This window comes from Apostichopus japonicus, chromosome 20, assembly GCF_037975245.1.
Source record: "Apostichopus japonicus isolate 1M-3 chromosome 20, ASM3797524v1, whole genome shotgun sequence".
Classification (NCBI taxonomy): domain Eukaryota; kingdom Metazoa; phylum Echinodermata; class Holothuroidea; order Aspidochirotida; family Stichopodidae; genus Apostichopus; species Apostichopus japonicus.
In genome coordinates, this window is record NC_092580.1 from 3,597,629 (window position 1) to 3,622,952 (window position 25,324).

The 25,324-nt window shown below is 37.0% G+C and overlaps 2 protein-coding genes across 4 annotated transcripts in view; one reads left to right on the plus strand and one right to left on the minus strand.

Annotated features, from left to right (window-relative positions):
* The window catches only part of LOC139961983 (proline-rich transmembrane protein 4-like), a 54,079-nt gene that overhangs the window by 18,750 nt on the left and 10,005 nt on the right, over nt 1-25,324 (plus strand). Inside the window, exon 1 of one of the 3 annotated variants that reach the window (XM_071961745.1) lies at nt 11,981-12,283. The exons of 1 other annotated variant lie outside the window; for it this stretch is intronic. The gene's annotated coding sequence lies outside the window, so the exon portion shown is untranslated. Of the gene's footprint in view, nt 1-11,980; nt 12,284-12,312; nt 12,473-25,324 lie in introns of those variants that run through there. One more of the 3 variants, XM_071961743.1, reaches the window with a different exon arrangement.
* Nucleotides 52-5,954, minus strand: LOC139961982 (uncharacterized). The gene is made up of 2 exons (XM_071961742.1): nt 5,346-5,954; nt 52-3,599 (listed from the first exon to the last, which is right to left on the minus strand). The coding sequence occupies exon 2, from the start codon at nt 2,919-2,921 to the stop codon at nt 831-833; it is 2,091 nt and encodes a 696-aa protein (XP_071817843.1). The 5' UTR covers nt 2,922-3,599; nt 5,346-5,954; the 3' UTR covers nt 52-830.

A 25,324-nucleotide genomic window follows, 5' to 3' on the forward strand; every position in this document is an offset into this window, starting at 1 on the left:
CGGGTTGTAAGAATAATACTTCATATATAAAATAATAAGGTTAAAACCGTGTTTGAGGAATCGAAATAAAAATTATTAATATAAACTTCACAGAGTTGTAGCAGCACACATGTCGTATACGTATCTATACTGTTAAACTCTATAGATACAGAGACAATGTGGTTTATTTCTTATACAAGACATTACAAAGACATAATCTGCATACATGTATGTTACTTAACACTTCATGGACTAGTCCAGCAACTAGGTATTTAATTAACACTATAGAACTATACGCCTTCTACAGTAAAGAAAGCCATGCAGACATTAGACATTTTGAAACATGCTCAGTTACGTATCATACGACACAATAGTTACATGTTAATAACATTCATGAGTTATATTAGTTGCCATGCATGCAGGTTCTGGCATACCGCCCCCCCCCCCCCGCCCACCCTTCGCGCACCGGAGAAGACTATAGTGTGACGCACACCCAAGTCCCATTCACTTGTTACTGGACGGCGAGCATTTTGTGCCCCTTAAAATGTTAATGTCCATCCAATTCCTGGCTATAGGCTGCATTCATATATTATTCACATGTCAGGTAATACACTTGCATTGTCTAAACATGTATATATGTAATACGAATTAGGAAAATCTAATCTCATATGAAATGTAAGATGAGATAACGATTAATATACTCTGTTTGACTGTTGCAGCAATGTCAACACAAAATACAGCTTGAATTAAGAATAACACCCTTTCCGCCAAATCTGCCTGTGTTTACATAAACAACGAGGCGCGATTTATACGTGATATGATTAATGATAGGCTATAGATTATTCTTTAAGTTAGTCTAATATTTCAACGTATGCATTGCTTTCTCTATTTTCAGCTTCATTTGTATCTATAGTATGGTCAGTGTCGTCTGCTGTAATCAATTTCTCTTGGCTCTCGGTTTCTTCCTTTTCGTCTCGTTTTCGCGCCTTTTGCTGATGTATTCTGTTTGGCGAAACATATGCGTACGCGTCGGTTGTATTACTATCACGTGATTGATATTCCGTATTCGTTTCTTGTGTTGTATTCGGGGACGGATAATCTACGGTTAATGTACCGTACAAAGGCGACGGTCCAAATTCTTTGGAACCTTCTAAATCTTCTTTGAATTTTTCCTCGGTAATATTACCACTTATTGCATAAGCGTCAATATCTGCTGGTTCGCGTTGACGTTGATGGACATCCGCATAAGCATATGCATATGCTTCTTCTATTCTACGGCGCGTGTGCAGTGTGAGGAAGGTAAAAGGATTGTAAGAGGTCGGTCGTCTGCTCTCCTCTGTCTCGGTTTTTCGTTGAAAGATGACAACAAGAAGAAGCATGACGATCAAAATAGTTAAGATGCTAAAAGATGCAATTATGAGGGCGTAAGTCAAGATCGACGAGTGGTCCTGGTTGCCATTGGGGTCCTTTCTGTCGTTCGTGTAGAGGACTACTGCACGGAGAGCGGTGGCCCCGTCGGGGTATGTCACTGAGCAAATAAATGGTCCTAAATCCGTCTCCAGTATGGGATCAATACTCAGGTCACCATTAGGCTGAATCTGAAAGCGAGAATCGTTTACGTAATTGAAACTGGCAGGGATATAGACTGTATTTGACGAAAACCACGCTAAATAAGAACCGTTTGTTTGAGGCAGTGAACAAGTAAGGTTCACTCGGGACCCCATTTGTACCGCTTGTCTCTTTGTTGTCCTCTCAATGGTACGTAAACAGGATTCGACAAGCGCCGGGACGGGAATATTCCACAAATTCATGTCCCTGAACTTATCTGGGTAGCTGCAGCGTATTCCAGGGGATTTCAGAAAACGAGGTTTCTGCGTAGGCCAGAACGCCCTCACACCAAGTAATCCACAATCACAGCGCCATCTATTATCGTCAAGTTGCAGTTTTGCTACGTTTTTCATTGAAGATATAACACTATAATGTAATGAAGACAATAGATTACCGTCCAGTCTTAGAGTTTCTACTTGTGGTATATCGTGGAAAACATTTAAAGGGAGTGTATGCACAAAGAGGTTGTGGTCTAACAATAATTCATTCAAGCTCTTTAAACCAGCGAATGCCAGAGAAGTCACCCGCTTTAAGCCTGCATGATTAACAGCTAATTTTTCCAAACTTGGCAAATCTACGAAAACGTTGTCCTGGAGAGCGTCCAAATTTTCGTTCTCACTTAGGATAAGACTTGTTAGGTTATTCAAACCTTCTAACTTCGATGATGTCAGCGAACGGATATGACATTTCCCCATATTAAGTGACGTCAGTGCTGATGACTTACTGAAAAAGCTATCCGGTATCTCTTTTAAGGGATTATCATATAAATTTAAAGAGTTTAGTTTCGGCACGAATGTCAGAGAGTCAACCGGTAGAGTCGAAAGCATATTCCCAGCTAAGTACAAACGTTCCAACTCATTAAGGCCAGAAAAAGATAATCTCGAAAGAAGTTTAATTCTGTTGTATCTGAGATCTAAGAATTTCAGTCTTTTCAGAGGGAAAAATGCTTTACTTGGTATAAAGCCAATCAGATTGCGGTCCAAATGGAGTTCGATCAAACTGGGTATTTCTATGAAAGATTCCAAGCTGACGAAGTGGATAAAGTTTGAACCTAATATGAGAGCATGCGCATTTACCGGGACGTCTGATGGCACTTCCCGGAGCTGCATGCCTGCACAGTACACAATTCTGGGATATTCGCATGAACAAACGGCTGGACAGGAACGACTATGTGTAATCAAAAGTATGAAGCAAAGAACGTGAGTCAACGTTACTAACGACATGTTAGGTAGTATCATTACAAAGACGTAGTAATTTTTGTGTGTGCTTGTTTCCACATCGATCATTATAACGTCTGTAATTGGCTCTTCCGCAAGTTTCATTCCATGGATCATTACAAATGCTACAACTTCCTACAACAAGTACGCAACGTGTAATGAGGATATGTTATAGGCTTGAGTTGAATTCCTTAGTCACCCTAGCCTATATTATCTGCTTACAGCTACACTCATGACTTCATTATGTCAGTATACGCTTAGGCGTGTAGGCAACCACCGATAAATGCATCTACGGGACTACAAATAAGTTTTCTCGATATATCATAGAGTACATTAGTTCATCCGTCAAACAAGTATCCTGTAAAGCTCACGATAAGCTCATAAATATATACACTGCCACATGCTTTCATTGTATTAACGTACAGATTGTCATGTTCGTCTATACTGTTAAGTTCCGCGATAGAACACAACGTAGGATTATGCATCTAACACTTAACACCATGTTAGGTTTTAGATGAGGTTCCTGGCATACATGATATTATCCATTAGCGTGTAGTAGCCTATACTTTCATTTGACCATGACAGCCGCGTTAGGCTTGTGTCAGTTCATAGCAGTGCACGCTAAGTCATTCCACGATGTGTATATTGTTAGGCTTGTCAACAAGCCATTGATGAACTATGATAGGCTTGCGTTAGGTCCACCGACTCAGGTTAATATCACATCAGTAGCTTAAGAACCCATGCATTGCAGACGTTTGTTTCTTCGAACGGCAAAGTATCCTCGTCACATAGTTGCTGTAAAGTAATAGGACGAGACAGGTGTTTAGCTGTGATAATACATTTTGTCTTTTTGTGGCTCACCCTGTTAAATTTGGTTTTTCAACTTTGCTTATTTCATCTAAAATATGAGAAATTCGAATTTTATTATGTAACCATGGTTTGTCGGAGCAGTGGGGCATTTATGTCACCGGACTTTTAAAGTCTATTATGAAAATGAAAATACATTTTTCTTCATCCCGTATTTCCAATGGCCCCCCTACTCGACCTTTGAGCATGCCTGTATATGTAGAATATATGATGATTATGTCTATACAACTAAATATTAAATAAGAAGGCTTTTAGGTGTTTTTCACATGACCGCTGCATAAAACATTTATCAAATATATCGAACAGTTACCTTTATCTTACTCTCGAAAATTCACAAACGATAGATTCGATTGTGTTATCATTAAGAATTTGATACCCCTCCTCGCACATCCCTCTCCCTAATAACGATCGCTAATAGACACAGTTATATACAACTACTTGATTAGGATTTTTACTTGTTCCACACATAAATTTTAGCTCAGCTGAAAGCTTTCAGCCGATTTCTGCTCTTTACGGTTTCTCTGTGGTAGTCGACTGTAACAAGTCGCACGTAGTTCTGTGATTGTATATGGGTTGCAATTTTCCTGAGCAATCTTGGGGTAGCACAATTCAAACGTGATATCGATAACATTTTAGCAGATTTAGTTTTCTTTTGTTTTACGTTTTCGTTCTATTATTGCATGAATGAAAACTGCGAAGTGCACATACTGTTTGTTTTGTTTTGTTTTTGTCTGGGTTTTTTTTTTTGGGGGGGGGGGGGGGCAATGGGACATAGTTTAACCATATAGTAGTATGTATACAGCGATGTATTGCATAAAATAAGTTCGCGACAGTGTTTCCACTTTGAAGGAATACAACTTTCTGACTAAGTTGTAACAAACTATAGGTCTGGCTAAGAAAGAGCATATTACAAGGAAGAAAGGAGATTGGAGGATAGGAAACTTGTTACACCGTTATCCCGCATATGTCTTATAGTTTTCGAAGAAACAAATCGATAATCTGGTCAGAAATATTGCCAATCAAACCACCTTTTTTTTCTCAAAGAGAAGCTTAGCTGGGAATCTGCAGCGTTGCTGCTCTTGAGAAGTCTAATTTCAGTGTAGCAATAAGAAGTATTGTAACAAAGTAAGGGTATTAAGCGGTGGAACCACAGTGAAGGGAGGGGTGGTGACATATCAGTGGCCCATGTATATTGACTGATATATACAGTGGGGGTTGTTCACGGATTATATACCCATGAAATATGTCAATCCTCTGTAACCCCCTTCACACCCCCTGTTATAGATGATAAACCAAGGTTACACAAATGGACTGGGCCTCCCCCAGCAAACAAAACAAAAAAACGTTTTTAAAACGTTATTAAAACGTTTCGTCTTTTGTTTTGATAACGTTATTTGTGGTGTAATAAATCACGAAAACGTTTTCAGGCTATTATTTCCAAAACCTTTTTTCGTTAAAACATTAATAGAACACTAATATTACATTAATATCACATAAAAACGTTATGCCGACGTTTTTATAACACCACATTTAACGTTATAAAAACATATTTCAGAGGCTGTTTTAAAAATGTTATGATAACGTTTTGTGTTTGCTTGGGGCCTTCACCTCAGGCAAACTATAAAGTTTATTAAATTATAATATCCATAATAAGTAGTCGTTATTTAAACTCACCTCTGTGCAACATCGTAATCCACCATGTTAGACGAAATCATTACGTCTGCCTGGAAGGTCCCTCATATAAATCTACCATAATTAACGATTAAATTTCGTTTAATAACTGGATAGGTGTATAATATCCAAGTTTGAAGACACCTTATGCATGTTGTGCATAGGCTATCATGTGTAGCGTTGCTTTCATTTACAGTGCTACACGATCACTATGCCAGGATACGCTATAGGCTGTATATCTATATGTACATAATGCGCTTTCTGCATTACGCCTGGAACCAACATAATGAAGAGTTTTTAATTCTTTTGATTGGCACTTCCTATTAGTGAAATGATCAAATCCGGGGTACACGCTTAAGGAACAAGGCTTGATAAGTAGGCCTATAGTCTCCTTTATGTTAACGTAGGCTATGAGTCACGGAGTTTTGTAATGAACAAAGCAGTCTCAACGACATTTATTTGTTGTGAGTATAATCTGTAGGATACAGCCTTGTCAAAACACCCCGGTGTAGTATGTCCAGTTAACATCAAACACGTCTGGGATTGGACAAGAATTGCCAATATCTGTCACTGATGGTTATAAGGAAACAACTATTCCCTAGAGATGATCTGACCAATCCTTTATTCCATTTTTTATTTTGGGTTTCTGTCCCTTATTTTTTATATATAGGACTTTTTATTCGAGTTTTGGTCGGTCGCCAATTTTGTTATTTCATACCACACCTAAATCGATTATTTATAAAAAAAATAGCATCGTTTAGATTACAGACATTGTTTATCAAACAATCACAAACAGTCAATCTTTAAAATTTGGATTGATTTGATATAATCAGTCCTCCGAGCTAAGTGGTTAGGCTATATAGCAGTCTCTATACGTAGTTCTATGTTAGGCTGTGATAGTATTTAGTATCGAATATAATATAAAATACCCCCCCCCCCCCCTCCCCCACCCCAATCCACTTAGAAAGCACTTTGAATTGATTTGGAATGTAAAACAAAAAATGTTAATGAACACATCACGATAAATTGCTCCTTTTTTTATTACTTAGCATATCAATGAAAGGTGGTGCTTTCTAAGAAAGGTTACCCAAGACTGCGCCTGCATGAGTACAAAATCCAAACAAGTTCACTGCACTGATAAACGACGCATGCTGCTGTACGTTGAAAGCTATAGAAAGGCTGAACGGTCGGATGATGTCCTGATGGATATTTCCGTGGCCTAAAGGATATGTCCACGATGTTAATTGATGTTGTTGATGTAAACAATATTGTTTGCTGCTGTAAATATGCCACTGACATGACATCACAACAGTGATGTAACAGATCAGTTTAGGGGGTGTATAGTCTACATATAAATATCTTTCTCAACATGCACTGGTGAAAATTTTGGCGTTTGTATGCGCCCAGAGCAGATAACCAAATGGTCTATTTTAAGATATATACTACCTTAAACGAATACATTGTCCATTCAATTAACACCTAATGTAAGTGTTTCTTTGTTTAATATTTCTACTTGGTCATCAGCTGAGATATTAGCCTTGCTGTTTTTCTATTGTCCTTCATAATTATGTTAATCTTCCTACTGTAGTGTTATTGTTGTATTAATATTGTACAAACATACGAGAAAAAATTTGAAATTGATTTTTTTTTTCAGTGTCAATATTTATATAATTTCTACGTCAACTACATATCAGTTGTCACTAACTAACACTATAACGTGGATATATATCGTCTAGAACATCATATAATATTTTTTATATTTTCCATGACCAGAAACTATAGTTGCACATGAGCAGCCCTAAAGAAGGAGGAGGGCAGGTGCCATAGCCTCGAGGCCAGGGGGGGGGGGGATTCAATTAGGTCGCTATATAGCAATGACTTGGCAAAGACTGTAATCGGGTTAACTTGTTTATGTTCCCATATCCTACAAATGTCATGGCCAATCGGACTTGTGGGTAATTTGTGCTTCCTGAACATCCTAACATGACTAGTTACAAGTGTCAATTTTATTTTTCCAAGTTTATTTTTCCACTTTCCATATATATAAACATTAACAGAGTCAATGAGTAATTTACTCACATTATGATGAAATAACAATAAACAAAGCACAAAATAATATGCTATAATAGAAGTGGAGGAACCAGAAGTAAGTAGAAACTTTTCGAGTCCGGACCCTTAACAAACAAAAAGAAAATTTCAAAAATCACATAAGCACAGAGAGAGAAAAGAGATAAGGAAAACAGAGAAAAAAATATAAAGAGGAAGCGAAGAAAGGGAAAAGCAAATCCATACAAAGAGACTATATAGATACTGTACGAAACATTACACTGTCAATAGAGTTTTGAAGATTCAATTGAGTAGATTATTATTATATTGCAGAGATTCATGGAAACGTCCTGTAATGTGTACACGAGGGGCTGTTCAATAGGCCCATGGACCAACTCCAGCCTCTGAGATAATAGGCATACCCTGCACATTGCTCAGTCTATTGCTATGGTCAAATGTTGTATCCTGTCTGGCACTTCGCGCAAACCAATGCTTTCCAATTTCCCTCGAGACGCCCTATTATACATCTATATCACTACTGAGGTGGAAGTTCTACTTTTGGGGGATGAGGCTTAATGAGGGAGAGGTCCTGTTTGGAGGGTTGGTCGTGGCAAACGGGAGGTAATATATATTTATCGATGATACCCAAAGTCCAAGTATATTGCTAACTGTTCATGCGCAGAAGGGGAAACCCACTCCTCTGCCCAAAGCCGATCTCACGATGTAGACCACTGGCTACAAGCCCGTGTAGATAGATGGCCCAGGTATAAACAGACGGGATAGGGCCTTAATAGTTGACCTTTATCATATATCATGCCACTATCAGAATTTTCATCTCTAATTCCATGCAACCCCCCCCCTCCCCCCCCCACTCCCCTAATAAAGTCTGAAAGGATTGACGACATCGATTGTCATTTTGTTCTTCTTAAAATCTTTACTTATAGGTATGTATGCAAATGTGGACGAACATGGCACGTATTATCATCCGTCCAGGTTCATGTACCTTTTTTTTCGCGCAAGGTCATTTATTTTGCAATAAATTACTATACTGCTGTACCAGATTACTAATACCGTAGCGTGAAGTGTAAACACAGTCGGAACAACAATGTTTGTGCCTGCTGTAATAACAAAGACCAATGGATCGGGCACGGCTGTGATTGGACAATCCAAGGAGCGATAATAAGAGATTTAGGCGTTAGAACATGTCTTCCCCTGACGTGACAATTTTATGCTGTAGGTCTAGTATATATGTGTGACTTTATATGGTTCGTTGTGGAAAGCAGTACTGTTATTGTACAGGGAACAGATCACTATTTCACGAAGAGTAAATAAGTCACACATTTTGTTCGTTGCTCTCCTTCTTATTGTACAATGAACACCAGCCCCCCCCCCCCCCTCTCTCTCTCCTAACTCTCTCTCTACATAACTTACTTATTGGACATAGCAGGGCCACAATAAATGTTAAAGAGGGAGTAGTTATAAGAGTTAATAAGGTGTCTTTCTAATTATTTAAATGAACTGCTCTTAAATAGCCATGTAAGTTAGAAGAAACAATGTAAACATATATTAACAAATCAAATGATAGTTGCTGTTGTTGTTTATCCTGTATAGGGGGTGAGAGCTGGGGGGCACTGCGGGGGCGTGCCCCCCACTCTTTTTCCAAAATAGCAAATGTGCCCAACTGGCAAATAAAATGTGCCCCTTTGATGAAGAACTGTCTTTTGGATAGCTTAAGACTTGGTTAATTTTAATATTTTATATGAATTATTCACGTGCACCATAATAGTATTGATAGCATGCTAACACATCATATTATTTAAGTGATATGGCCGGTTTTTATCGGTTTATAGCATAACGAGTGGTGATTGTGGAATGAGAAAGTGCCCCTCTGATGTTGTGCCCCCCTCCCCACTTTTTGGAAGCTTCCTACCGTCCATTCATCCTTCACTAGGTCTGTATGGTGAGTGAGAAATGGGTTTATTGTAACTGAAGTTAATTTAATTCCAACCCCTCCGTGGAGTAAACGGAATCACGCTGCGAAGATTTTGCTAATGTTTACTCTACTTAAAGATTCAGTACCGGTATCTCCCTCCCCCCCCCCCAACCCCACGACAATAGGCTACAAAGTGAGAAAATTGTCACTCCTAAATTTCAACAAGTGTTTTAATGGCACTCTATCATGGAATTATCCACACTGAGGTATTTACTTATCTATTTTTATATTCGACAATGGCGGAGAAAATATTAAAAAATCAGGAAATTCCTTTAGAAAACTTCTAGCCTTTTTTTGTGGAGGGGGAGGGGCTCAACAAATGAAGCCCGTACTGATATGTGTTTAATCAGAATTGTGTAGGGTAATGGTTAGCTTTTTTAATCAATTTAACATTGAAAGGCTTGTTACTATAGTTTCATATATTTTACATTTAAGTATATACAAGAAGCTTATTTTGCTTGCTACACGTAACATTTGTGCTGCATCTACGCCGACTTATACAGGGCCACAACTTTGCATAGCGGAATTATGGAGCATATGGGCAAAACGCCAATGAAGTACTTCAAATCCATGCATATCAATATGTTGATACATGAATTAAAACTTCTGGATCTGTTGTTACTAAAAAAAATAATCAAACACGTTCTTATTCCATGTTGATGGATATTAACACGTCAACGATTTGTCAACGATAGCTGTGTAAACAAACACTAAGTAGCCTATATGATTAATGAATACGCGGTATATAAGATGAACTCTGAAATATTGATAGGATTAAATGACAAATTATAAAAATTAGCTTACTTATGAAGAGTATACTTACAAACTGAAACATTGTCTCTGAATAGCTTTTATTTTACTGAAAACCATATGGATATCTCGTACGAGCAGGAGGAATGATATGAAGCGGGGATGGGTTGGGGGTTTGGGAGGGCCACGGTCATTGGTGATATCGAGATCATAGTCCGAAATAGGATTTGGACTCAGGTTTTATTTGTGACCCGAGCCCATCTCGGACTCGGTCTAGCTATAGATTCGTATTTGGACTTAAACTGTTTTCGACTACAGCCCATTCCAAAATAGGCTATATTGCATCATTAACACCACGCCAGTAAACGGTCCCACCCATATATAAGAACATGTGAAAAATATTTATTTTCTAGGAACATGCCCCACGAAATCTCATCCCAATCAAACACACAAAAGAAGGCGCTTTGAGGTGGTGCAATTATTGCTGGATATGTTGCTGTTCCTGAAAAGTTGTTGAGTTGTTGACAGAGTTGTTGACAATTGACAATTCTTAATCATGGACGTTAAATATGAATGTAAGAGACTGACTTCGGTCAGCTTGCGGCTTTGATAAGCCAATGAGGCTTCTTCGCGAGTTCCTGCTTGCAGGAGTATCTAAAATACATACATACATACAAAATGGTTGCATCGTACATGATGTTACTGACTCCTGTTTTGGTAGTGGTGCTGAGACATTGTGCCTGCGTCATCAAAGTTGTTGACTACCGCCACCAAATTCGCAGAACAGTTCAGGAAGTATCATACTTTCATTGCTCAGTGCATGCAGTACCAACAGTACACTCGGCAGTTCGTCTCTATAGTAGTTACAAGCATCTTAGACAGGACTCGCACATTGAAAACTTATTCACACTGCAAAACGTCTAATCTCGTACACGTATACTATACCATGATCTTGACTAAACAACAAAAATCTAATTTTGACGTTTTAATGAAAAGTACAAAGTTTGCAATTTGGCTATTTTCAGATTATTGCCGTACGTCTTGCACATTTACTGTATCTCACGTCAAAACACTCAAAATATCAAAACATCGAACTGTAACTATCGTTGAAACAATGAGAGTTGCGTATCCGCTTCCGGTTTTCCACTATTGGCTTACATTGAGGTCAATATACTTTACACCTATAAAACAGGTATCAGCAAACACAGCGTTAACCTGTGCATACTATAGATGTACAAATGTTTGCTGTGACGTAATCATGTCAGTCAGATGGGGAAATCTCCTGATACTAATGCAACTCTATAGCTGGTTGCTCGTAAATTTGGGTAATTCAAATAAAGTTCACAATTCATCAACCAGGCTAATTCTTCAATGATAATTTGGACGTTTTGCAGCAAAAATTAGTTATTTTATTTCAGGGCCTCGGGGGAGTTTAGCTTTACGCTAACCGAGTATACTCTTTAATGTTAAATAATAATAATAAAACCGGTGAATTGCTCACCTATTTACGGCTTGAATCAGACTGGCTGATATTAGTCATAATATGGTTTTATCGGGTTCTAACAATATAATACGGTAACTAGAAAAATATACCTTGACGCAAAATTTAGATTACCAGCTCGATCATGTATAGACTCACTTGTTCAAAATTCACTCGTGAAACCAGAATAGACGCAAGCAGATACATGGATAACCTAAGAGCTGCGCATTGAACTTTCGTATTTTCAAGGTAAAATGTTAGCAGTGTTGAAACTGAAACAAGCGCGATTGTATAAGGTCAAGTTAAATATATTAAATATTTATGATTCAGTATTTGCTTAAGCAATCTCTATTACCGAAAGTAGTTTTATCAATAGAAACATTTCAGAACATCGCAAACTCTAACTGTGAATTTTAATTGGCTAATTTAAGGAGCTAGAAAACCAGTTTCCCATTCTTGTGAGTACGGTGATGGTCTGTGTCAGAAATTTAACTTTTTGTAGAAACTTATTAAAAGTAGGAAAATATTTAGCGTTTATGACTTCAATAAACATGGGTAGGTGGACGCGAACTACTACGTTGCTGAAAATGTTATACTAACATGTAATGTTGGTATACTTTGAAATACAATTTCGATTACCAACAAAATATCGCGTGCAAGTCCCGCCCATCGGTAAGTATTGAATTACACACAATGAATCAGCAAGCAACCTTAGCTGAGCACGCACCTGTGTCATTTGTAAACAAAGCTGGACGGACATCTTCAAAGGCATTACCATGAGCGCATAATTTACCACGTTCGGAAATTCTTTTAAATCTATTACTAAAGAAGAACCACTTGTAAAACTTTCACCGGAGAAAGGTAAATAATACTGATCATGTCGGAAAATGCAGAATTCAAGGATAACTTGACGGAAAATCAACTATATATTGTATTCTTACCGAGGCTAGACTTAACGACGTTTAAATATGGCTAGTAACGTCAATCATGTTAGGCGTAACATTAAGTTAGTTTAGCCCCATAGGCTTAGGCTAGGCATAATGGAAGTCCTACAGTAGGCCTAATATTACTAGTTTACTGATGTTGGCCTAGAATACTTTAGGGGGCAGTGACGGTAGTTAGGCTGGGTCTGGATGACAGAAATTTAAACATAGAAGCCATGTCGCACCAGCTGACAACGGTGCGTACGCTTTGCAGTAATTTGAAGCTCACTCGCAACAGCTTGGTATACCCCCAACTGTGTCGTGCAAAGGGTGGCAAACTGGCAATGTTATGCTTGTATACATGTAACGACTAATTCGACAAATTCCCGATCTTATCGTCAAAATATCTTTCACTTAAAGAAACACCTGATGCACCAGATTAGTGTGAATTTTGTGGGGGGAAATATCCTTGTTGAAATAAATTTGGGGATATTGAGCTGTGGATTACACAGTTTTTACTTTCTGAAAAAGAAATCAAATCCAAAAATGTACAGCCATCTATATTGTTCACCATGCTAATTTAATTAGACTGAAATGTAGGAGAGGGCTTTACAGAAACGTTTGAGCCCCAGGGAGAGCACATGCATCTAGTTGGAGGGGCACTAACAATTAATGGAGGATCACCAATAATTTAAGGAAGATTAGCATTAGTTAGGGATTCCAGGCGTAATCTGAGCCCAATTTGATTTGGGGGGGCTGTAACGACTTGCCCGAAAATTATAACCAACATTTATCATATTGGCATGCATCAGTTATTACATCGCATGCCAATAACATACAATCATTGGCCGTGTTATTACCCTTCCATATTGGTTAGAATTATTGGGGAAGTGCTTGCAATAGTAATGATACTAATAATATCAGTTTAACCATTGAAAAACACATTGCAAATTATTTTCCTTTCAGTAGGTGCCCGAAAAATTCTCAGCATATTGCCCGAATTTTCACGTAAAATGTTGGTTGGTGGGGCTGCAGTTCCCCCGCCTCCTACGCCTATAGCCAATGGCGTATGTTACTTTTAACTGTTATGTTTAGGTCTTACAAAAGTACTTTAGATGGTCATTTTGTTATGAAAACTATTTTTTTGAAAGATTTTTCAGAAATGTTTGAGTCCCTGGAGAGCACATACTCCTAGTTGGAGGGGCACTAACACTTAATGGAGGATCACCAATAATTTGTGGAAGATAAGCATTACTTTATAAGTTAGTGTTTCCAGACCAATGGTGTAGCTTTAACTTTTATATTGAGGTCTAACCTTTTTTTCCAGAACTTTATTATCCCTGAAAATATCCCATTTTAAAGTAGCATTGCTTTAAACTGATTGAACATATAATACACCAGTATTGAAAACCTGAGGTGTAAAGATCATGTAGATTAAAGTTGTATGTATTACACATACTGTAGTACTATACATTACAGAACCATCCATCCAATACTATATACAATGGCTATGTGTGTACTGCATGTGGTATGGAGTGCCGGCTAATATTACTATTACACGATATGCCAGCACATATAAATACTGTTACCCAATACCTCATAATATTCCAATAGTAAAGTACAGTATGTGTGTGTGTGTGGTTTCTTTAATTGACTTGTCATGAAGTTAAATATCATTAGTAGGCCTACTGTAGCATACAGCTAGAGTGTGATTTATATCAGGTACTGTATCATTTATCAACATACTATGCAAAATATCTACGCAAATCGCTATGTATACATGTGCAGGGAGGTCTAGTACACACGTATGCTTTCATATACAAAATACAGTATTTTACCAGTCTTTGTTTGTTTGTTTGGTTTACAAGAAAATGTTTGCTCAAACTGTGACATAACATGAGAATGTACTACGAAAATACTACATGTATATATACATATAGTAGTATTACATGAGAATGTACTAGAAAAATACTATGTGTAGATACATATGCTAGTATCACATGAGAATATATACTAGAAAAATACTACATGTACATACATATAGTAGTATTACATGAGAATGTACTAGGAAAATACTACATGTACACACAGTACATATATAAGTATTACATGAGAATGTACTAGGAAAATACTACATGTACATATAGTACAGTAGTATTACATTTCATTTCATTTATTCAATCCAGTATAAATATAAAATATTCATAAAAAGGAGTACAAACATAAAATCTATTTATATAAACAATATTAAGATGTTAAGATGATATAAGATTCAAAACAATATTCTAAATCAAAGGATCCAAAAGCTTAGATTGAAAGAATATTGCAGCACGATAGCTAAATGAGTTTCTAAAAAGATGTATTCTATATTTTGGCAAGATTTGTCGACTTCTTAGATTTCTGCAAGATTTTCTTAGCATACTGTTTAATGAAGAATGTAGAGGATGGTTTTGGTCTGCTTCAATTGTGTTTGCCGTCCGAATGAACTCGTTGCTAGCAGTTGCATTTACAGTGTCGAATAGGAAGTTGAAGTCTAAACTCAAAATTTTAGAAGTATTTATACTTCAAAAACCTTGTTATTCTTAGTTTATCTTTTTGCGATATAAAGTGATACCATACTGGGACAGCGTAAGTTATATGTGGCAGAACCATAGAATTAAAAAACATTTCTCTAAGCATCACTATTAACAAATTATACAACGAATGCTAGACTAGATACAATGTAATAAACTTTACTGAGGATCTTCGAGATATGATTGTTGAACGTCAGACTTTCATCGATACATACCCTTATTAAAGTAGTCAGTTTTTGTTGTCTTTTCAACTTCGGAACAACGCAGTTTAATTTGTTGTGGTTTAGATGACAGAAGACCTTAATGTTTAATGTTCTTGTTTGCAAAACAAATTTCTTTAGATCTGTTAGGGTTAAGCAACAAATTTTACAAGTATACAAACTCTTCATCGATGGATATTTGACTGTCTTTATTTGGTTGTCTGATGGACTTGATAATATTCCAATAATTACAAGTGTGACCTTTTATTGGTCCAAACATTTCACTTCGTATATCATGAACATATTTGTTTATTGTCCTTTGTATCTGATTCCGTAAAGTGTTATTTCCTTCGTCTATTGCCTTCTGCTTATCAGTCTCCAGTTGTTTAATACGATTATCCGCAGACCATATTCCCTTCATCATTTCTGCCGGTGTCACACGTTTATTTGGTATGCAGATGTCACTAACGAAACCAATATAGCTTGAGATGACCTCTGTTAATTCATTAAGACTTTCACAACTATCTTGAAAGAAGTGGAATCGAGAACTTCTTGCATAGAAGTGATATTGTCTCCGGATAAATCTTTTTCTTTCTTACATCTTTTCTTGTCAGGAATACGGTGTTTCTCTGTAAACTTTGGTATAAGTAGTATACTGAAGTGATCTGAGGTTGATATACAGTGCATTGTCTTTACATTGTAGCAGTCCCTTTTAACACACACTGCATCTAATACTGAGTTCGCCTGAGGGTAGGCATAGAAGTCAACTAAATTATTCAAGCCCATGGTTTCAAATGCTTCAATGTGTTCTCCATTTATAGATCTCCAACAGTTATAAAGCACGTTCGAGGATTATCCTTCTGTAACATTGTGATTTCTGCCTTCAGTTGTTTATCAGGGAGAGAGAAGTTAGATGATGGTCGTGTATACACATTAATTATGGTAACATTTGATACATCACTAGGAAGATAGCGTGGACTTGCTCTTATAGCAATCTGTTCAATTATCCGGCATTGATAGAGTAGAACATACTTTCTGGCAACTGACTGACCAGTCCTTAGCAATATTTGAAATAAGTCCTCTCCGTTAGCAGAAAATTGTCTATCACGACGAAACATAAAATAACCCTCGATGCGTAATGTCTCATCTGGTAGTCTGTGTTGTGGTCTCTCATTGTGCAATTCCTTGTCCATATTTTGTAGTTTCGTTTCTTGTAGCGTTATAGAATGCAAGTTTTTCAAGTTCGAGATTGTGTCTTCCAGATGTAAGAATTTTCCTTGTAAAACTGTTCACATTTGCACTCAACCAGTAAGGGAAGCTAAAATTAGATTGCTGTGTATGCCAATATCAGTGTATGTATTCCTGCTCTCGTACCTCTGTATTGTATAGTCGACTCTTCTTTTAACTTGTTCATCAACTGTGAGTCTATTGTGAATTCCTTCATTCCTGTACCAATATTATGCAATGTCTGGGAGCTACAGTATTGGCTATCGTTTGTAGAAGTGTTTTCTCTACCACTACTAACGTTCATTATGCTTGTATAGGCCATTGTAGAGTACATAGTAAATACATATAGAACCATACCTATGAGAATCATGGCGGAACAAATAAATGTTCTTGCAACACTCGAAACATTACAAAATTCCTGCAAAGTCACATAAGCAGGGTTAGTTCTTCCTCTGAAAGAAATCCACCCACAAATAGACACAAATTAAAACACTTAAACGAAGAAAAGAGAAAATAACTACAAGAACCATTCTTCACACGGTACCTCAACACAAGTGCCAAGTACAAGATGTCACTATATTACATGAGAATGCACTAGAAAAATACTACCTGTACATACATATAGTAGCATTTGAGAATGTATTACACAAGCATAAAGGTAGAAAATTCGCAGGGCACTGTAGAAAAAAAAAACTTCTGATCAACCTTATGGTTGAAGAGCTTATAAATTGTATCTTGAGAAGAAAGTACTTTGACATAATACATTATTTATTCAATGAGTTTGATGATACAAACAATTGTAAATGTGAAAGATTCACATTTGTCATGCATAATAGATTGTAAAATTGACTTTTACGCTGGAAACAAATTAAAAATTTCCTTTGAACCAGAGCTTCATGTTACTCACAGCTCACCAGAACTGCTTTCTATGTTCGGTTTCGCCTACGTTTTGCTGCATTGGATAGTTTAAAAAACAAAATAGCTTTGTTGAAACATGACAAGAAAAATGTGCCAACAAAAGAATATTTCTGAATGGAAACTGAGAAGTTATGATGTCTACAGCTCTGATGCTCATCAGAGTGAAGAACTGTAGTTAAGTCAGTATATAAGTTTAGTGCTATAGACTACTTCAGTGTACCACCATTGGCTGTCATCACTGCTGTATAGCTTTCAAGTTTATGGGACAGTTGAAGTGACCCAGATGGAAGTGATATTGTTTATAACAGTCATCAAAATTGTGAAATGAAATCTGTTCCACTTTAACAGTCTATATATATATATATATATATATGTACTGTATATACATTCCTCAGGGCTCAGTTTGTTTTAGTGTCAAAAAGAGTTCAAAAAAGGTCTACTCTTATGTACACACACTTATAGGACACTATGATTGGGCACTATGTATGCTATGGCATGCTGCTTAATTCAGTGCTGCATAGAGTTAGACTATTGGCATTGAGCTGGTTATGCTGTGCTGGTTCAGGGTCAACAACTGTTTATTGAGGGTAGTGTACTGTATGTAGATATAGTTGAAGCAATCTACAAGTGACCAAATTTGATACTAACTACAGTAGGAGTGCATTTACCTGCAAATACGCAGTATTGTAGTGCGGGTGAAGTGCTTGCAGTATCAGGAAGAACATTTCGGTTGTGCATGGTGTTATATTTTGAGCGGATAACACACCAGGCAGTGTACAGTAGGTGCCTACAAAGTGAGAGTGTTTGTGAGCGCCGTGACAGGCTCAGAATAAGTTTGCTACACAGCTAGCCTCTGAAACTGCAAATGTAAAGAGACTATACGAAACTTGTAAGTTTCAACGTCCAGTCATGTAGGTATCGTTCACTTGGCCAGTCGTGCCAATATTGTAGCACGCACACGCACTCCAGTAATGAGTAGTAGTTTAAATCTGGTCACATGGAGAAAATGTTTGTATACTGTATGCAAAGTTGGTATATTGTACAACTGGAAGATTTAAGAGGAAGGGAAAGGCCTGAAAAGCAGTGGCTTGGAAGTGGTGTCAGGTGGGTCCATGTGGTACAAAAGAGGTACCATGTTTTTTGGATAAAATAAATGCAAACTTGCATACAGTTAAAGGTATCAATTCCCTCACTACTACTGTGTACATACACAACCTTTTGTAGGGTGTTATGGTACACATGCTCCAGAGAAGTTGTGTTGTTTTTTGGCTTTGAAAAACACCATTAATCTTTCCACTGTATGCTGTTTGTGTGTATTTTATATTAAGCATTTTACTGTATCTGCTTTCCTGAGAGTTATACCTGTAACCAAATTTTATGCACCTGTGTTTGTATTGTAAACAGCAAATTTTTCAAGTGCTATGTACACATTACTTAGTGAAGTGTAATTATTTGTTCAGTATTTAACAATAGTTTCGTTCTTAAAATATGATGGGACACTAGAAATATAAATATGAAAGGTACCTACCCCACCCAGATGTGTTTGCACAACATGGTTTTTGCCATCCATCATTTATGTCTTCTTGAAGTGTTTATGAAATATACCTACAGTATAGATGTTTGCTTTTCTCTTTTGTTTACAAATTTTTCATGAAATTGTTGTAAGTAAGAATGTTAACAGTGTATTGTACTGCTGTACTGTACAAACGAATATAATCACCGTGAAGTTATGATGTGGACATGAATAGCTAATGTGCTATATAACTGTACAGAACAATGAAAAGTATACCAATGTTATGGAAAGCTGAACAGTACCAGTAATTGTTGCATTAATCAATGAACATGTTTGTACACATGTGTGGGTATGTTTGATCTAAGACCAACTGTCACTACAGATGTCAGTTAGACATCCTGGTTAACAGTGTTACTGTTGAATGAACATTTCCATATTAAATGTATAGAAGGAATCAAGCTAATGGGCTTAACATAATGAAAGTACAGTTTTCACAATATGTAATAGTGCAGAAAATTCTTTGAATTTAAAAAAAAAAAAAAATTATCAATCAACTGTCGCTATACAGTTGTTATTCCCTGGAAAATGGTCTGTTTTTCAATTATGTCAAATTATGTGCTTTAATGCTCTGTGTACCTACTGTACAACAGCTATACAAGCTAATGTTGAAGTTCTAACTTATGAGCAAGTACAGCATACAGTTGGTGTTAATACAGTACTTAATACAACTTACAAAACTACATGATACAGTATGTGATAAATATATATCTTGCTTGATATGATATCTGTATGCTATCTTGATTCAATAGTGTATATTGCTTTCAACTTTGAAAGCAAACATTGCACCATTTTATATTTGGATTAATCTGAAAATGGTAAGAGGAATATGTTCAGTCATATAGTGAAGGTCCTATCAATCCCAATTACTCGACAAGCTTGCATCTTGCTGTCGGCTAGTTTTACAAGCTGAACTTACAACTTTATTTGACTAAATATCAAATTGGACATTTGCCATCAAAAACCTGCAATAGTTTATACTCTTAAATGTGCAGCGTGTGAAGTCGATATGTATTGTTTGTTTGTCTGTTTATGTACGTGTGTATGTGTACGTGTGTAATGCGTGTATGTACGTGTATTGCGTGTGTGCGTGTATGTATGTGTGTATACTCTCTCTTTCTGTTTGTGTCATTTCTTTCTTCTGCAGTCTTTGCCAGTTTAATTTTTGCCTCAGGGTCATCAAATACTTTCTGTACAGAACTATTTCCTGTAATACTGTGTGGTTTAGAGTGGTGCATTGTACAGTATTATGGCCTGTACAATAGGACAAAGTTGTTGTTGTTAATAGCTGCAAGCAAATTCACATAATGAGGGGAAAGAAGGTATTAATCACAACCACCAGGAACAGGAAGAGTGGAAAGTGGATCCAACACCCCCCCACACCCACGTAGAATAATACAGAGCTAAATGATATGTAGTAATTACTTTGTCTGCAGTTAGCAGGGATGGGGGAGGGAGGGTGGGTTGTGTTGGAGGGGGGTGTGGATGGGGTTGGAAGTGCATGATGTCTGTTGGAAACTATACAGGGTCAACAGATCATGCATTGTACAGTGTGTTATTTCACGTACAGCTTAGTAAGAACCCAGCCATCATCCTTCTTATACTTTCATTTTCGAAATATTAAAGCTCATTAAATCTGAGAGAGCTAATATTGCTGTTTTTCCTGTTGGATGATGATCCATAGAGGTGCAGTAATATCCTTAATTCCCATCGTCGTTGTATGCATTATGTTTATAATTTAGAGGATGAAGTGTAAACCCTCTGCAGTTCTCATATTTGGCATGTCGCTTACCCATAATGAATACAAGAATTGTATTGTTGAGGTTTAAGGTCATTTGGAGTCAGCAGATGGCAAAATTGTGAATATCTCCAGAACCTGAAAATGAAAGCAGCTCATATAATGCATGGTTGGATAGCCTTAATATGTAGTGAAAAGGTTTTGTACCATTTGATGTAGGGTCAGAGGTCATTTAAGGTCACCAGGTGGTCAAAACTGGAAAGCCTTGTACACACAATATCTCCATTTAGGAAACCTGCAGTTTTCATATTTGGCATGTGCCTTTCCCATAATTAATACAAGATCCCTATTGTTTTGGTGGAAGTCAAATGTCATTTGGGGTCAAGAAAGAGCAAAATGTGAAAATCTCCAAAACACTGCATCTCCAGAACCTGCAAACATCATAGGAGTTCATATGTCTGGTAGAATAGCCAATATGTAGTGTTAAGTATTTACACAATTTGGTGGAGGTCAAAGGTCATGTAGGGTCAGCAAATGTCAAAATACTTGAGAATGTTACCTTCAAAATATATTAGATATGCTTTGTAGATTACCCAAATGATAAGTAAATATGCTTAACAATTTGACATAGTTGTAAGCTCAGTTAAGGTTTGCAGAAGTCAAACCATACAAAATTTCAAATTGTCAGGTCTCAATTGAAGGTGTGAACCTTATACTGAATTGACTTCCCCATACTGTATGTAGTAGAACCTCCTTGCTGTTTTAGGAGGTCAATGATGGTTGTCTTAGGTACAGGCAGTATGAATGTCCACCAGGGTTAGCTTGCAAACTAAACTACTCTTGTGCTGGATATGTAATGCATTTGAAGGCAAATAACCAATGGGAGGGGTTTCCCTCCAGTTTAATTGCAGATTATGCAAACATTATAATATTGTATATGTTTTCATAGCAAAATGTAGTGACAACAGTACAATATATGGATGCATGACAATGTGTAAAACCAACTTGTCATTGTTATTTCAAGTTTTGGTTTCAAGTTTTAAACCAAAACATTCTAAAATTGTATTTTAACTTAAAACAGGCAGATGCCAAGTGCATTCAGGCAGGCATGAGTGTGTTTATTTTCATTTTTATATGCAGTGTGTGTATTGTGTAAGCTTAATACATACATGCTGTTTTTTATGCTTTGACCATACTATGGTATTAAATGCCCAGATTTGCCTTCTTGGCGTGTAGAGATCTATAATCATGAAACAGGCCAAAGGAGGTTAAAAGTACAGTATGTCAAACCTTGTGATGATGTTAAAATCAAGCTAAGGTCACAAAAGGTCAAAGAGTTAAATCTCTGTCAGGCTCATAACTTTCATTAGGAATGTCACACTTTGTAGAAATATATATATATAGCTATATATAGTATAGTTCTCACTTTTAGTACACAGTAAACCACAATGCATGTAGGTGTATTTGGAAGAAATGGGAAATCTCATTAATGCTGTTTGTGGTAATGACCCTAAAGGCCATTGGTAACTATATTGTCCCTAAATACAATGGAAAGTCAGGTAATGATCTATATGTAGCTATTATATTGAATTCTGGGAATGAGTCATGGGAAGTCTCTTATATTGTTTGTGGTAATTATGTTAAAAAGCCATTGTTATTGCGACCTGAGGAGAGCTGCATATAGGAATAAATATGTGCTAGAAAAGGCAAATAACGATCAATTTAGCCACAGTACAGATTTCCACAGACATCCTTCTGCCACCGATGATGCATGCAGTCTCCTACTCAACCCCCCCCCCCCCCCCCCACATCAACAAGATTGTCCTCACTGTATAGATGGACTACCTCAACAAACAGTAAATGTCTGAGAATTAACCTCCAGGGAAAATACCCCTAAAACTTTCCACCTGTTATGGTGGATCATTACCTATCAAAGGCTTAAGTCGATATTGCTGACCTTTTATAGATTCTCAGAAATTGTATTAACAAAGATGTGTGTTGGCTGACAGACCATATATCTTAGTACTGTAGGCTACTCCCAATTGACACCCAAATGTTTATCTATGCCAGTAACAACTAAGTTGATATGAAAGGCTTTAAAGCATCATCTGGAGTCAGGAACAAGATAATGAATGTCTTTGACGAAGTAAATACAATAATTGTCACGTTTGCTTGCCACTGCAGGGATACAGGCCACATATTCAGGGGAATTGTTATGTGACATATTATTATTTTCAGAGATCATGAATATATAAGTATATCTGTAAATCTCTCCAGCCATAAAAGCTACTTAAGAATGGGGTGGATACAGTATGTTTCTGTTTCTATCAGACTGTCGCATTAACAGTTTACAAGTTATCGAAGAGGTGGTGGCCTGTTGTTATGTCCATTCATGGAAACTGTACTTCAGCTTGAGAAACTTTTTACACCAATTAAAATTTTATCAAATTAATTTTTAAGCCATCCCGTGCTCATGCATATATGCATTTCTTTTCTTGAAATATGATTCACAATGATATAAGAAAGGTGTTGTACAGTGTTGATTAACTACTGTCTCGTTCATTGATTAATAGCGTGGACTCCTTGTTCGGGAAGATCCCAATGAAAGGTCGTCTCCATTCTTGTTGGATACTTACCGTACTATTATCAAGCAGTTTTCCGTTAATGTAGATCAAGGAAATTAGAATGTAACCACTTATCAGGCTAACAGATAAAGTTGGCTTTACTTTCTAAATGTTATTAGCTGTTTCCTTGCTGTTTAGATACATTGCAGTAATGCAGGAAGTTGTTGTCAAAGAATGTTTATGAATGGTGGTTGGATAATGACACATAGTACTACCTCGAATATGGTACAATTGGTATATACTGTATGTTTATACAAGGAGGAGGTGGAGGAGGTCTAAAGAAGCAAGGCTTTTATGAGCAGTTTCCCTTCAATATATAAAAAGATGGAAAAAAACATTAAGGACATTTACAACAAGAAAAAACAAAAGCAGAAATTTAAAGCTAATTAATACCAACAAATGCAGCACGTTGAGTATTAATCCCTGGTTTAACTGTCCCATACAGATCTGAGCTATCAGGGAACTTCCCATATTACTGTAAAGTCTCAAAAAAGCTGTGGTACCCAATTTACACTGTAAAGGATATGCCACCCATGTCCCATTTGGATAAGTTTGTACTTCCTGAAGGTACTGGTTTGAATGCAGTTGTAGCTAATTGTAAATTCTTTGCTTTCTTTAGTTGACTTTTTCTGGTGAGTACAGTACCATACAAAATTATTGCAGTCTGTTTGGAAAAGGCACAACTTGGATTTGAAGTGTAACCAGTGGCAACGGTGTACATCTCATAACAAAAGTGAGGTCAAGTACACACTTTTTAGGTGGCATGATTTGCTTCCCAATGTTGAATTACATGGCAGTGTGTTCTGGAATGTTTGTAACAAAGAGATCTAGAAAAATAAACATGTCTGGGGCACCTCTGGTTATCTGTATTCATACATTACTGTACTGTGCAGTACATATAGGCATTCAATGTTGTATTCCATACTCACTATGTGAATGGTACAGTCTTGTGAACTGTTTTCACTTTTGATTCCTTGGGAAGGCAGAAGGAATCTATGCGATGGTGATGGCATATGTCCGTGTGTGTGTATGTGATGCCTGTAGGCACTCTATCATCAGAAGGATAACTGGGGTACAATTTGGTATGTAGGTTCCCCTTAGGTAGAACAGGTTTGGATTGTTGTAGGTATTGGTCAATGGTCATTTGATGTCAGCAGGGGTCAGAGTCTGAATACATTGTGCACACAATATCTCAAGAAGTAGAAGTTGCAGCTTGCTGTTGGTGACTAGACAATCTGTGTGTTTTTCATGATTGTCAAAGGTCATAAGACAAAAAGGTGAAAATCTTGTTACAAACATGATATCTCAAGAAAGGTAGCATATGCAGTTGTTAAATTTAGCCTGTTGACTTCTGTAATTAGTTAAGCAAACCCTATCGATTGTGGGTGGAGGTCAAAGGTCATTTGGGGTCAGCAGAGGGCAAAATGTGAATATATCAAGAGTCTATATCAAAAATCTCCAGAACAAGAACATAAAAGGAGCTCATGGATTTATTTTTCCACAGAAAGCTAGACCTTATTCCATTACAGTTGCCCTTATCAGTGCTTGTTAGTTAACGAGTACATTTAGTGACAGATGATGTCCAAATATTTGCTCAAATATGACGCTGATTGAAGGTCATTTGAATTCAACAGAGGTCAAAAGTCTGGAACCTTTTAAGCTTTCAACTCAACCATATATGATGAATGGCTTTTCTGTGTCAGGATTTGACCTTTCCGCTTTTAATTTGCCCTCACCCCAATAGGTCGATCAAGGGTGAAGCAAGGCTGCTGTTCTGGGAACAGGCTATAAGTGGCTAAGAGAGGGTTTTCAACTTCCACTAATGGCTGTTATCTGTGATCAACTTCAATAGCAATGATCAAGTTATCTGGAACTCTTTTCTGAGCTGTTCTGCTACTTGACTTCTTGACACATTTTTTTCAGTTGCTCTATCAATCAGG

What these genes read in the sequence shown, in the direction of transcription:
- LOC139961982 (XM_071961742.1), bottom strand. Translation starts at nt 2,921, where the DNA reads ATGATCCATGGAATGAAACTTGCGGAAGAGCCAATTACAGACGTTATA.